Consider the following 15,153-nt stretch of genomic DNA (forward strand, 5'->3'; position numbering starts at 1 on the left):
ATGTCATTTTTCTTCAAGGTCTGAGTTTTATAATAGTTAAGAAAAGAATAATCTAATTTCATGCTACATTTAGTTTAACAGGTACTATTCTTTACAGTGGTTAAAGGGTTACTTTGCAGCGGTTGCGGGTACCATGTTTAAGTGAGTAATTCCTTTAAGAAAAGGGGAAATGTTGTATCCTGTTCATAACTGTTAGTGTACACGGAGGGCGCTAGTGTGCGCAGTGAGAGAAGTTGGGCGGGATCTGGATGTTGTTGTAGTGAAGAAGAATAAAGCTGGAAGTAGTGTAATACATGTCTCTCGGCTCGTACTTAATATACCTACAGAAACACTACATACATGTTCATAATTTCACCATTCTGTGGACTTTATTATTAATTCTACCAATAATAAAAACATCCCTGAAAAAACATTCACTTCCTTGTCACACCAAGCAGCTTACAGTCATAAAACACACAGACACACATAAACCCCCACCAGAACCACACATGGGTAAAATTTCACATACCACCTGTTGGTCATAAAACACCCATATTTGGACATATCCTGGCATAAAAACATAAATCAAGGGTCATAAATCAAAAAGTGACACATTGTCCCCCATATAGACTACTTGTGACACTACAATAAGAACTGAATGAATGATTTCCAGATCACAAATGGAGCTTGAGAAAAGCACAGACACACCGTCACTCATCATGACTCACAAACACACACTGATCTGACTGTCTAAATGATTATTCATTACACACATTTATTCTGACATGTCATTTCACTGACAGTTCAGCTGTGGTATTAATGTAATGAAGAGAAAATAAGAGACTCTATAACATCTCACTGTTACTGATTTATCATGCAGCTCAAAGCATTATGGGTAGAATCTCTCTACAGTCTGTTCTCATTCATCAACAGAGTTTCACTGATGATTTACAACCAATATAAAACCCAGGATAGAGCGGTTCAGTGAATGTGGTCTGGACTGTGTGGATGAGGCTCATTGTGTCAGAGACGCTGTAGAAGGACAGAGTTCCTGCACTGTGATCCACATACACTCCTATTCTCCTGTTGATGGACTTTACAGGGAGATCAGTCTCTATCTTGTTGTGTATGAATGAGTAAGTGGAGGAAGAGCAGTCCAAACTCCAGGACTGATAATTATATCCAAACAAACACTCATCATCATCTCCCTTCCTGCTGATGCTCTTATATGACACTGATATAGACACATATTCTCCACTCCACTCAATCTCCCAGTAACAGCGTCCACACACACTCTCTCTACACAACACCAGACGATAACTATCAAATCTGTCTGGATGATCAGGATACGACTGATCTGTGCCAGTGTAAGTAATCACTCTGTTCCTCTCAGACAGACTGAGGCGTTTATTCACTGTGTTCAGATCCAGAGTGAGCTGATGGGAATCTGATGGAGAGAAAACACATCAGAATCAGGAATTATGAATCTGTCTGATCTTTTATTGTAGCTGATCTCTTCATGTTGAATATATCAGTAGTGTCTCAGTAGTCAACCTTTATTTATTTAGTGCTTTGATCAATACAGATTGTTTCAAAGCAGCTTTACAGATATAACAGGAAAATAATGCAACAAAGTTTGTTTTGTCTGTACAGCAGATCTAGAAGAAAATATTACCATTGTCCAGCTCAACTTTCCTGTCTTGTGCCGTGTTTTGTAGTTCTTGTAGTTTTTCATGTTGATTAGTCTTCCCCAGGTGTGTCTTCTTAACTTGCTTGTTTGCCCTGGCTGCATTTCTGAGCATTATTATATCACTGTATCTTCTGCCTGTGTTTTGACCCTGCCTTGGATTACTGTTTACGACTTTTCTCTGCCTATTTTCTCTGGTATTTCAACCCACGCCTGTTTGTACACTGAGCTTGCGCAATTTAAATAAACTTCACATGTATCCTACTCAGCTTGAGTCTGTGTTACAAATAGTTTACCAGATATCCTGTAAAAATCATAATTTACATCAGTGCATCTTTTACTGAATATTAATGTTAATGTTGGTTATTATTCAGTGTATAATTTGACTTATTATATTTACACCATTCAAATGTTTGGGATCTCTGTACTATTCTTTTTTTTTTAAAAGAAGGATGCCTTAATTAAAGGTGCAATGTGTAATATTTCTGAGGATCTATTGACAGAAATGCAATATAAGATCCATAACTATGTTTTCAGTGGTGTATAAAGACCTTACTTATTGAACCGTTATGTTTTTATTACCTTAGAATGAGTCATTTATATCTACATAACCGCGGGCACCCCCCTTCTATGAAGGTCGACATACCGTGACGTCATGTTTCTACCGTAGCCGACAGGGAACAAACAGCGCTACAGAGCGTGTTTCGTCACTAACTTGAATAAGAAGCAGCAGAAAAAGACGCAGCAGAATACTCAGGTTGTCCCTGACTCTGCAAACGTGGAGAAAAACATGCTGTCTGAACAGCGCCTCGGACATCGTAACGTTAGCTATTTCCCCTTACCTAGCTGCTTTGATGCTCTTATCCATAGCTCTTACCTTATACTAACTAGCATGGAAACAGGCTATGGTAAAGTCAGTGAATAAAAGACTAACACAATGATTAACAAGTTAAAAAAAAAATCACAATAACATGTGGTTTTACTGAATAATTAAGTAAATATAATTTAATATAAAATATAATATAAAGAAACCTCATTGCTTGACTTGCTACTCTCTGCTGACTCAGACGACGACATCTTCCGATCCTACGTCGGCCACCGTAGCTTCTCCTTCGAGTTTGCAATTTGAGGGATGGGCCATGAGTGACTGTCTGTTTGCAATTCACAAATCTCACCACTAGATGCTGCTAAAAATCACACACTGCACCTTTAAAGGTGGTATCAGTGATTTCAGGCCCAAAAATATTTGTATTTTTTTTCCTAACAATCCGCTAGCTGCCCGCCCCATAAGCATGCCGTCAAAAAAACACGTCTCTGTAGGCAGCCTAGGCTCTGAGATCTGCACACAAAAACAAATGGTTTAGCCAAACACTCAAAACCAAAACAAATAGTGTTCCAACCAATCACCGACAGGGGGAGGGTGTTGTGAGGTTTTGTGCTCGTGCACGGCTGCACGCAAAGTCAGAGCTGAAGAAAAAGCTGTCTCAAAACCTCACAACACCCTCTCCCTGTCGGTGATTGGTTGGAACAATATTTGTTTTGGTTTTGAGTGTTTGGCTAAACCATTTGTTTTTGTGTGCAGATCTCAGAGCCTAGGCTTCCTACAGAGACGCATTTTTTTGACGGCATGCTTATGGGGCGGGCAGCTAGCGGATAGTTAGGAAAGATTAGATGAATGTGATAAAAATATTTTTGGGCCTGAAATCACTGATACCACCTTTAATTCAGCAAAAATCTATTAAATTGTATTTTTATTATTACACTCATCGTTGAATCAAAGTATTGTAGACCTATTGTTGGTGATTTTCAGTGCTGTAGCCTTTAGGGATATTGAGCTTTCTTTAAATTTCTATCTGTTTCCTCAAAAGAAGAAGAGATTTCAGTTTGTTCTTACTTTCCTGAAGCTTTTTTACTACTGTGATTTTACCTCTAAATCTTGGATGAATGTTTTTAATTGGCTTAATAATCATATTTATTCATTATTTCTAAAATATGTCCTGTTTTTGAAGAATATGTTAAATCCCCAGTTTATTCCTGTCCTGATTTACATCTTTGTTAAAGTCAAGAGACAATTCCATTTCAAATCTTGCTTTATTTGGATGTGGTAGGATGGTAGTATGTTAACATTTAAATAGACAGTGTAGACATTTAAAATGTTAATACACAGTTCTATTTTAAATAATTAAACATAACTAAGGCCCCGTCCACAGTACTGCGTTTTCATTTAGAAACGGAGAATTAAAGCGAATACGATCTCCGTCCACACCAGCGTTTTAGCTGAGTATTAGAATTGATCTCCGTCCACATTAAAACGACTGAAAACGCGGATCACGTGACCATTCACCAACACTGGGCATGCGCGTGCCGGTGTAAACACAACTTCATTGATAAAATTATCCCACCATGCGCTGGTTCTTCCCGGGTTAACCCAAAACCGACGCTCCATGTACGGTCGATACCTCCGCTGCACACGGGAATTGTCACAGATCGCTCGAATAATAGCTTGCCTCCGGCGCATGTAGGCAGTTATAGCATTGTAAAATGCAGAATTTACTTGGACAACAGCTGCTAGCAAAGATATATGGCATGACTGATGACACCCAATCATAGAGCCGAGCGTGAGCCTCTACTACATCATCGTTTTTAAAGTCCCCCGTTTTGACCCGTCCACACTAAAACGCCCTCCGGAGATTCAAAACGAAAAACGGGTCGGCAGCGTTTCTAAACTTCTCCATTTTGGGTCTCCGTTTTTGCTGTTTTAGTGTGGACGGGAGGTGCAAACGTAGCAAAAGGTCTCCGTTTTTAAACGAAAACGCAGTAGTGTGGACGGGGCCTTCTATATTTATTTCATATTCTATTTCAATCTTTCTGTTTATCAAAAAATTCCAGATAAAAACACCTCCACAAGTTCCACATTTTTATTTTACATTTTAAAATGCAGTATATTCAAATAGAAAATGTTTCTTTAAAATCGTAGTGATATTTTACAATATTACTGTTTTTTCCTGTATTTTGGGATCAAATATTAGGAGAGACTTCTTTCAAAAACATTTAAAAATAGTACCTACCCCAAACATTTGATATGTGGTGTATATTATATATTTTTATTTACAGGGATGGAAGTAACGAATTACAACTACTCACATTACTGTAATTAAGCCGTTTTTGGGTACTTGTACGAGTATATTTTTAAGTCTGAAATTTTACTTGTACTTAAGCACAAATTAAGCAAATTAATTTACTTCGCTACTTGTAAAATCACAATCCGATACGGAGTACGCCTAAAATTTAAAATTACCTTTGACTGCCATTTCAGTAGCCAATAAAGATGCCTGATCATAAATGGACTGATAAAAAGCGGCCGCTGCACAGATTCAGGAGAGCCGATGATAACCTCACAGTGAAGGAGCTCAGAGTGATTTATGGACTGAAGGTTTGGAGAAACAAACTACATGGCAGTGTTGTCAAAAATATAGATATTTCAAAACATATCAATGCTGAAATATCTGACACTGTTCCAATACTCATTTTCTGCACTATCAATACACAGATACCAGCTCCGCGTTCACGCTGACAACAAGATTAATGCATTTGCAATGTTAGCATTGTGTAGAATGCAACGTTAGAACGTTGCAAATTTCATCTAGTAAATCTTTGGCATTTACGTGCCAAAGAACACCTGAACACCCACTTTTGAAGATATTGCTTCCAGCGCACCCTGATGTTCTCCAAACACCTCTGTTGAGAAACACTAATTTACATGATCAACTATGAAACTCTTCTATCATGTTTTTCTGCTTGTTTTCTTAGTGACTTACATTGTAGCAAGTCGTTCCTGGTTCTGGGATCAATGTCAGTGAAAGTGACTGTGGAAATCAACAGACATGAAGAGTGTGATTATCATGTCAAGAGAAAATGATCCCTGCATCCGTTCCTAAGATGATCTTCTAATATTATCTTCTACATGATATGAGATGATGGAGGATAATTTCTGAGAGCTGATGAATCTCCAGGACTTTACCTCTGTCAGAGATCTTCTTTAGCTTCTCTTGGCAGAAATCCTCCAGTTTGTCTCTCAGCTGACGGACAGATTCTCTCACAACATCAAAAGAGGAGAGAGAACTGAAGGGATTGTCATTTACGTCTGTAGATTCAGGAGGAGCTGAGAGAGACTGGAAACTCTACAGAAAACAGAAATCAAAGCTCATCATCATCTCCACACTTTATCAATAACCTGCACTACTGTCAGATTTATGTGGTTCTTTTTGATCTTTAGTAATGAAACTGGTGCCATTTGGTTCATGGATTTCACATTGTTGTTTCCTAAGGGATTCCAGAGCTGAACTGCATTTGTAAGTGCATCTCTTTCAATAGAAGAAGATCAGATGAGAGTCTGACCGTTGATTATATAATAACCGAACACACAGATCAACACTTCAGTCAACGGCTCATTCTGCTCTCATGAAATGTTTCTCTGTGAGTCTCTTGCTCAAGTCCACTATGACCCTGTTCTTCTAGATCTCTGTTACCTGCAGGAAATGGATGTGATCCTGTGTGTGTGAAAGCTGCTCCAGCTCAGCGTCTCTCCTCCTCAGATCATTGATCTCCTGCTCCAGTTGCTCCAGTCGTCCTTCAGCTCGACTCACTGCAGTCTTTTCCTGATCTCTGATCCGCTGTGTCGCCTCAGAGCGGCTTCTCTCAATGGAGCGGATGAGCTCAGTGAAGAACCTCTCACTGTCCTCCACTGCTGTCTGTGCAGAGCGCTGTTAGGACACACATCACAATCACACAGTGGCTTCAGTGAGTCCTGACTGAGACGTCTCAAACTTCTCTTCTTCTCCAGACTCACCTTATGAGACACCACAGCCTCTCTCAGCTGCTGAAGATCTCTCTCTCTCTGCTGGATCCTCTGCTGGAACGACCTCTGCGTCTCCTTCAGCTGGTGCTAAAGGACAAACCAATGACAGGAGAAACATCACAGAAATCATCAAGTTGCAGGTTCAATCATCAAGATTATAGGTTCAATCACAAGTGGCAGCATTATTTTATTCAAGCTTTATAGCCTAGCTTTATATAGATAGTTCACCTAGAAAAGTAAATTCTTTATTGTTTACTCATCCTCATGTCTTTCCAAACTTTTATGATTTCTCTTGCAGAAAAGATGATCTTCTGGAGAATGTCTCTGTTTCTAAAGCCCAAATTAAATATGGTGACACATCAATAACATCAAACCTCACTGGCTCATGCATGTCACATTACTAATCATGCCACCATATGTCATATATTTTCAGAAAACTTTGGCCTCGTTTACACTGCAGGTCTTGATGCCTAATTCTGATTTGTTGCCTATATCCGATTTTTTTGGCCGTCCGTTTACACGTTCTTTCAATTGTGACACATATCCGATTCATGTGTTTACACTAGCCATACTATCTGAAACATTGTGCATGCATTCTTGCACCATACACTATCCGAGATGGACGAACGCACAATTTTGATGGTAGCTCTGGGATATATGCGAAGTTCGCCAAACATCCCCATGATTTTGAGGCAGAGGAAGAGGTAAAGGAAAAGGGCCATAATTGCAGCTTGCGCATATGTTTCAGCTATTGTTTCCACAACCATTCAGAGGAATGTCTGGGTGCGAGAGAGGTCTCAGGATTGGTGGGGGCATATTGTGGCAGGCTTTAATGAGGAGCAGTGGATCCGAAATTTTAGGATGAGCAAGCCAACTTTTTATATGCTGTGTTAACGTTTGTCCACATTCCTCTCCTACGACAACACTTTGCAGATGCGCGTCGGGGTTGCTCTCTGGTGGCTTGCAACAGGAACGGGCTATCGCACATTGGAACACCTGTTTGGGATCGGTGTGCCTGATAGTCAACGAATTCTGTCAAGCCGTGCGAGACGAGCTGTGGCATGAGTACATCCAGCTTCCGCAGCTGGGAGAGCTGCAGAACGTCATAAGAGGTTTCAAAACCCACTGGGGGTTCCCTCAGTGCGCTGGGGTCATCGATGGGAGCGACATACAGGTCATCGCTCCATCTGAGGACCACACTGACTACTTTAATCGAAAGGGATGGCATTCTATGATTTTGCAAGCTGTTGTGGACCACAGATTATGGTAAGGACAGCAATTAAAAAATAATTGCATAATATATTGTCATATATATTGAAATATATTGTTATCTGTTAAGCATCCTAAATTCCATTGCATCCTTAGCATAGCCTATCCAGGTATATAATATGTGCTTCAAAAGGCTAGTAGCAAGTCATAATGTAATAACTGTACATAATATAATAAGTATTACATTATTATTTTAATAAACTGTTCATAATGTAGTTGTCACCACCACGTCATCACCATATCATGGATTGTCTGCACCTGTGCTCGTTTGTTCCAAATTAGTTTACCTTCTTCACCTTTCTAATTAGTTTCCTTCTGTGTATTTATACTCCCTGTTCTGTTCAGTCCTTTGTCGGTTCTGAACGTGGTTGTGTCTGTTCTACATGTGTCTGTTAAATAAACCTTATTATTACTTTCAACATCGTCTTGTGCATTCAACAACCGCCCACAGCCATTACAGAAGAATCGACCTCTCAAAACGAGAAAAGGAAGAATGGACTCACCAGCACTGCGACTCCTTCTCCTGCCTATAAAACCGTAGGTGGCTTGGATACCTGGCCTGGGGGCTCGGGAACGGAAACATCACCCTCACAGCCAGCGAGCCCGAGGTGCCCATGGAGTACATCAAGGCGCGGAGTTGACACAGGCAGGTCAGTCCACCTTAGAGCCAGGAGCGGACCTGGACCTCATCGACCTGTGGTCCGTGGATCCAATTCCCACCCAAGTCCCCACCCTCGACTCTTCATCTTCTTTGCCGGTCCCGTCCGGAAACCTGCAGCCCGTATCCCTGCCTGACCTCCTTATCCCATCTTCATCGCTGGTCAAGGCCAGCCCCCTTGATCCGTCGGCACCACTGGTGTGGTCCAGCTCGGCTCTGCCTCTGCCGCTCACTCCGTGTGTTTCATCTTCTGCGCCTCGGGCTTCCCCTCCACCAGCTTGGCGTGAGGCCGAGCCCCCGGCTACACCTCGGGCCTCCAGGCCCATATCTCCACCTCGGCCTGTCAGTCTGTCACCTTCGCCTTGGCTCACCGCTCCCTTATCGCCTCTGCGGCTAGTCTGCCCGGAAGCTCCACTGGTCTATCCTGGTCAGCCTTCGGAGGTCGAAGTCCAGCTTCCACATCGAACTTCTGGGATGCCAGCTACGCCTACACCCTGCACCCCTATATCTCCATCGGACTCCTCCCTTCCTCCAACCGTCATCCTCGCTCACCACATCGTCGCCCCGGTCATCCCAGTCCTCGTCATCACCTCAGTCCCGTGACCCAGCGGCTCAGCGCCAACCCTCCAAACCTGCTATGTCGCCCTATTCCGTCAACCTCTCTGTTCAGCCTGTTCCTCTATGGTACTCACCATGGTTCCGCCTCCGCCGATCGGTCCCAGGGTTCCGTCCGCCCCCTCGGTCAACACTCCTCCCTGGTTCCTCCCAACATTAGCTCCACCATGGTCCACATCTCCACCAACTCCTCCTCATCACCATCCGTCACTAGCTCCACGCCCCTCCGCCGAAGCCTCCGCCCTTTTTTCTTTTTTTCTTCTTCTTCTCGTCGCCTTTATGGCGCGAGGACACACCTATCCGAGGGGGGGCGTTATGTCACCACCACGTCATCACCATATGATGGATTGTCTGCACCTTTGCTCGTTTGTCCCTAATTTGTTTACCTTCTTCACCTGTCTAATTAGTTCCCTTCTGTGTATTGATACTCCCTGTTCTGTTCAGTCCTTTGTCGGTTCTTGTTTGCGTTTATGTGGTTGTGTCTGTTCTACATGTATCTGTTAAATGAACCTTATAATTACTTTCATCATCGTCTTGTGTATTCAACAACCGTCCACAGCCGTTACAGTAGTAATTTTCTCAATTTTATAAAATATTGAGCTCATAATGTAATTTTTTTTTACATTATGATAAATTTATTACATTATAAACTCACAAAAAAACATTTCATATTTTCATAATTGTAATAGCTTTTAAAAGTATTAAAATATTAGTATTTCTTCCATGTTCTCAGGAACTCTGACATTTATGACAAGGCAGAAAGAGGAGTGCTCTTGACCAACGTGAGTATTTTTAGGATTTTTATATGACATTTGACATTTCTGCTATTAGGATTTAGAATCATGATCTTCATATGCTATAGATATCATAATATAATTTTGTAGCTAATGTGCTTCGATATACTAAAAACATTTACCTGAATTGTAAATACTCATGATGCAGACCTGTACTTTTGATCAGTAACTTGACAGCAGTTACACATTTTCTAATATTTGCACTCAGATCACAGATGAGATTAAAATTGGAATTGGGTCACATTCCACTGACAGTGTAAACGAGGCCTTAGATCAACGGTCCCCAACCTTTTTTGCACCACGAACCGGTTTAATATCAGACAATATTTTCACGGACCGGCCTTTAAGGTGTGGCGGATAAATACAACAAAACAAAATTATACGTTCGGCATAAAAACTGGGGTATTTTTTAAATATAATAATAAATGTGAATCCAATGTGTAGGCCTACTCGCAACTTTATTAGCAGCGTCCTCGTAACATCGCGCCTAAAGACAACTGAGAAAGCCTGAACACAACAAAATGCCCCCCAAAAGAAAAAAATCTCCATGTTTTCGGTGCTGATGCGTCCATGTAACATGAAAGGGTGGCGCTGCCAATAAAGCACCTAAAAGATGTCACAATGAACAGGCAAAAGGAATGATTATGAATATGTAAAATATAGCAGGAGACATTTTAATTGTTTACTAATAAACAAGATTTTTTCTGTGTCAGTGTCGACTGGAAAGATGAAGTTGATGATGCTGATTCGCGATCTTCGCAATAGTGAACGCACCAGAGAGAAATGCACATTTCATACAAATTACATAAGCAGAGAACAGTCAGTTTTCTTTCGTTTTGAATTGTTCTGTTTAAAAGTAGACATTTCAAGCTTTCTATATATTTCTCAGGTCTGTGAGGCAAGTAGGCTACCTTATCACTGAGTTTCGGTTAATTTATGAGGCGAGCTCCAGTTCACACGCCGGCGCCTCCGTGTCGTGATTATTTTCTAATATATTTACTTCTTATTTATTAAATTCAGGCAATTGGTTGATAAACATTATTTAAAATTAAGATACAATTAATACAAAAAGAAATTCACTTTAAAGACAGGCCTTTTGCTTTCTGTTTGAGGTCTCTGTGAACGTTTTAAAGCAGTCTTTTAGTGTCGCTTTCAGAGCGCTTACGTCCGTAACGGAGAACTGTCCCCACTGTAACATTGTTTTTTGTTTTGTGAAATTAATTTCGAAATAAATGCGACTTAGGCTATAGTCCAGTGCGACTTAGGCTATACATGTTTTTTCTTCTTCATGGCGCATTTTTTGACTGATGCGACTTATACTCCGGAGCGACTTATAGTCCGGAAAATACAGTAAGTAATTTATTCTTTCTGTGCGGCCCGGGGGTTGGGGACCCCTGCCTTAGATCACCCCCATTGGAGTTGTATAGATTTCTTTTATTCTACTTTCAAAATACAGACAAATGAGAGATTCCTTCAAATTCCTTATTTTGAGTTACTCCGAAAAAGAGAGTCTTACCAGTTAGGAATAACATGAGTAAATTATGAATGTTCATTTTTTGGGTGAAATATTGGTTCCTTTAATGTTTTTCCCCATGTTCATCTTTCTTTAATGTGTAATGTTGCTGTTTGAGCATGAAAAAGTGCCTCCAGAGGGAGTTATTCTCTATATCAGTGTCACGGTTTCTGAACTCCCTGAAATTGTAGCCTTGAGTTTTTCTTCCAGAATGAACACATCACAATATCCTTCAATTAATTGATTCCAGCCCAAGACATACGCTAAAATAAAGGGGCCAAGGCCTGGTTGAGTCATGTTAGTTGTGTGTTGTAAAACTTCTCAGTTTTAAGCATATCGTTGTCATGTAAACATACCCTAAAACAGTGTTCAGACAGAAGGTGAAAACAGACATTAAATTATGTAAATGTAGTCTAGTAGACCACATAAACAGCTTTATGAGCCTGTAAATTATTATAGTGGGACCTCTGTGTTCATACCTGTTTCTCTGTCCTCTGTGCTGCCACTGATACAGTGTCGTGGTTTTTATGTTCATCCATCACACACAGCACACATATACACTTCTGATCAGTGCGGCAGAAAACCTCAAGGATCTTGTCGTGTTTCTGGCAGATCATCTCCTGCAGTCGTCCAGTGGCATCAGTCAGATTGTGACTCTTTCCTTTAAAGAAACTCTCATGTTGTTCAAGGTGATTCTGACAGTAAGAGTTCAGACACACCAGACAGGACTTGACGGCTTTGTGTTTTCTTCCAGTACAGACGTCACACTGTACATCTCCAGCTCCAGCGTAACAGTCAGCAGCAAGTTCAGTCTCCTTCAATTTCTCCACCACTTTAGCCAGAATGGTGTTTTTAGCTAAAGCAGGTCTTGGCCTGAAGGTCTGTCTGCACTGAGGACAGCTGTAGACTCTCTTCTCATCCTCCTGATCCCAGTTGTATGTAATACAGATCTTACAGTAACTGTGTCCACAGGGAATGGCCACAGGATCCTTCAGGAGATCCAGACACACTGGACACATGAACTCATCCTGAGAAAATCTGGCTTCTGCCATTTTACTGCATGAATACAGAGACACAAACACACAACAACTCAACTGCACTTCAGTTTCACTTTCCCTGAACTCATGTGATTCCTGTTTCCTGGTTCTGTGTTTGAGTGCCGTGTGCAAAACAGGTGTGTCTGTAAAGCAGCTTCTACATTCCTGATCCTGAAGAGAGAGCCTCTCTTCTGATGAGAGCCACATTCCTGCCAAGTTTTTAATTTCCATGTGTGTTCTGTCACAGACGCTACTCTTTGTTACTCTTTTGCCGTGTGTTGTGCTCCCTCTACAGGTGCGCTGCAGTGCTGCGGGGAGTAATCAGCTGGATTGGAGACACCGGTGCACAAGTGTCTCCTGTCTAGAAAAACATGCTGGATTGCTTCCATGAAGCACTTTTTTCCCTTACGTTGATCCCTGGCCAGGACCAATGTGTAAACTGACGCAGCCACATGCTTTTGAAAGCTTCGTAGCAGAACTTTTTGTGATTGACTCTCATAAATAAATGTGTTTTTGTAGAAGCCGCTCTTGCTTCCTCCGCATTTATTGTTCCTCCCTGCCCAGGGCGTAACAGTTCCCAAACACATTTTGTTTAATAAGTCTCAGACACACACTCAAAATAAATATAAGTTAGAGAGAAGCAATATAGCAATATAATTTTCCTCAATAAAATTAAAACAAAAGTTCATAAAATGTTCGATATAAGAGGAACAAAACAGCGTGCACATAGCCCTTTTTTTTAGCTCAGCTCAAACGACAGTGGACAACTAGATGCGTTTATTTGCTGATTGGTTTTGATCACGCGACTACTAAACACGCTCGCAGACACAAAAGTTCGCTGACACTGTTGACCTGTCTGATTCTTTTTAAGTCCTACAGACATTATTCTGTCAGTGGATGACAGAATGGTGGAAACTGGCTCTGACTTGTATGCTAAGGAGGATCTTATTTTTGGACACAAAAAGCTCACCCGTTTTGGGGACAAGCATTGTTTTTGCTTGCATATTTCTATAGTTAACTTTATTTATATAGCGCTTTTCACAATACAGATTGTATCAATACAGATTGTATCAAACATTTACAATTTTACAATCATAAAGTTAACACATTAATGATGTAAAGGAAAATTAATTTAAGGTTAAAACATATGTGCCCAGTTTCACAGACGAGGCTTAAGTCTAGTCCCAGACTAAAATGCATGTTTGAGCTGTTTTAACTGAAAGCATTTTTCACTGTAATATCTTAAATTATGCCAGTGCCATTGTTTTGTTTTAAGATGCGCACCAGTAATGTTTTTTTGTTTTTTTCTAAGGCTCATTTATAAAAGCTACTTATATGTCCTTATTGAACTATGGCATAATTCCTAATGGCTTAATCTAAACCCTGTCTGTGAAACTAGACCATGATTTATTGAATTCCATCAATCAATCATAACCTGCTCCAATTCACAGACCATGCTCCAATTCACAGACCATGCTCCAATTCACAGACCATGAGTGAAAGGAACATTTTAGAACATAGACATGACACTTTATTCAACAACAGCTCGTTGCATGTGTCATATTTCATTATGCCATTTCAACGTCATTGCACATGTGCAGCAGTTTCCAGTTTCGTTTTTCAATCCGATCAAGTGTTTACATGTCCTGCCGAACGAATCACAAAAGGCTTAAACCACCCCTTAAAATCTGAATTAAATTTTAATCAGATTTGGCCAATTCATTCAGATTGATGTGGTTACATATTACTTTTTTATTCTGTCTGTCCGATTACAATCGGATTATAAAGGTCCATGTATACGCTACTGCTCTGTATGTATTGATCAGTGTTTATATTGAATAAAATCCTATATTAAAATCTGGTCATAATGTAAATAGGTAGTGTCGTCTCAGAAGGCTTGGTTTAAACATCTTAACAGCTAACAGACTCCCCATCTCTTCACACTGGTCAATATGGAAGCGGATTAGTCTCAAATATAATTCACGCAAAAAAACATGATTCACACATGCGTAGACAATTTCACATGCATGAAACCTAATTCACGTGCGTGAAAAAAATACATTCGTAGATATACAACTGTGCACAAAAACCTTAGAATGTACGTCATCAGCTTTCGACCAGTTCATGGCTGAGCAGAGGTATGTGTTCATTTCTGTGTGTTTATTAAAGTTAAAGAAGTTCAAGATCAGTTGAAGCAATAGTTTATTAACTGCTGTTTAGTCCACATTTGAACATAAACATTTATTTTTAGTTTTGATGCATTTTCATGTCCTGTCCACCACACATTCAACTGATGATGATAATGTAATGACGTGCATATATAGGAGACATCTGTTTTGCTTTAAACTGCATATATTATGTAGTTTTATTGTTTCAGATTTCCGAGACAGATGATGTATGAAGTTGCAGACAACCAGTATTGTGATCTTACCATTCCTACTGTTATTCTTTTACTCTTATTCTCAGAATTAAACGATTCAAATACATAGTTACATTTGATGAACACGTTTTATTAATTTGAAAGTTTCCGAATCCTTTGGGAATAAAATATATATAAAATGACTTGATCATGATTAATGTTCCTGTTACATATGAAGATCATGAACTGACAATCTTAAGTACGAAGCACAACATTCAGTACAGAGAAATATATGTCTCTTCCAGAGTTGTGAGATCCAGTCAGAGTCTTCTTTGCTTTTAAAGTATATAAATAGAAGTGCAATTACATCAAGTTAAAAGTTAA

The 15,153-nt window shown here is 40.2% G+C and overlaps 1 protein-coding gene across 1 annotated transcript; it reads right to left on the bottom strand.

The window, feature by feature from the left end:
- Positions 1-344: 344 nt before the first annotated feature.
- On the bottom strand, positions 345-12,495 carry LOC308689991 (tripartite motif-containing protein 16-like). The gene is made up of 6 exons (XM_081364166.1): positions 11,853-12,495; positions 6,516-6,611; positions 6,196-6,429; positions 5,688-5,847; positions 5,485-5,532; positions 345-1,426 (listed from the first exon to the last, which is right to left on the bottom strand). The coding sequence occupies exons 1-6, from the start codon at positions 12,423-12,425 to the stop codon at positions 906-908; spliced, it is 1,632 nt and encodes a 543-aa protein (XP_081220292.1). The 5' UTR covers positions 12,426-12,495; the 3' UTR covers positions 345-905.
- Positions 12,496-15,153: the final 2,658 nt, after the last annotated feature.

This window comes from Scardinius erythrophthalmus, assembly GCF_964197995.2.
Source record: "Scardinius erythrophthalmus genome assembly, chromosome: 4".
NCBI lineage: Eukaryota > Metazoa > Chordata > Actinopteri > Cypriniformes > Leuciscidae > Scardinius > Scardinius erythrophthalmus.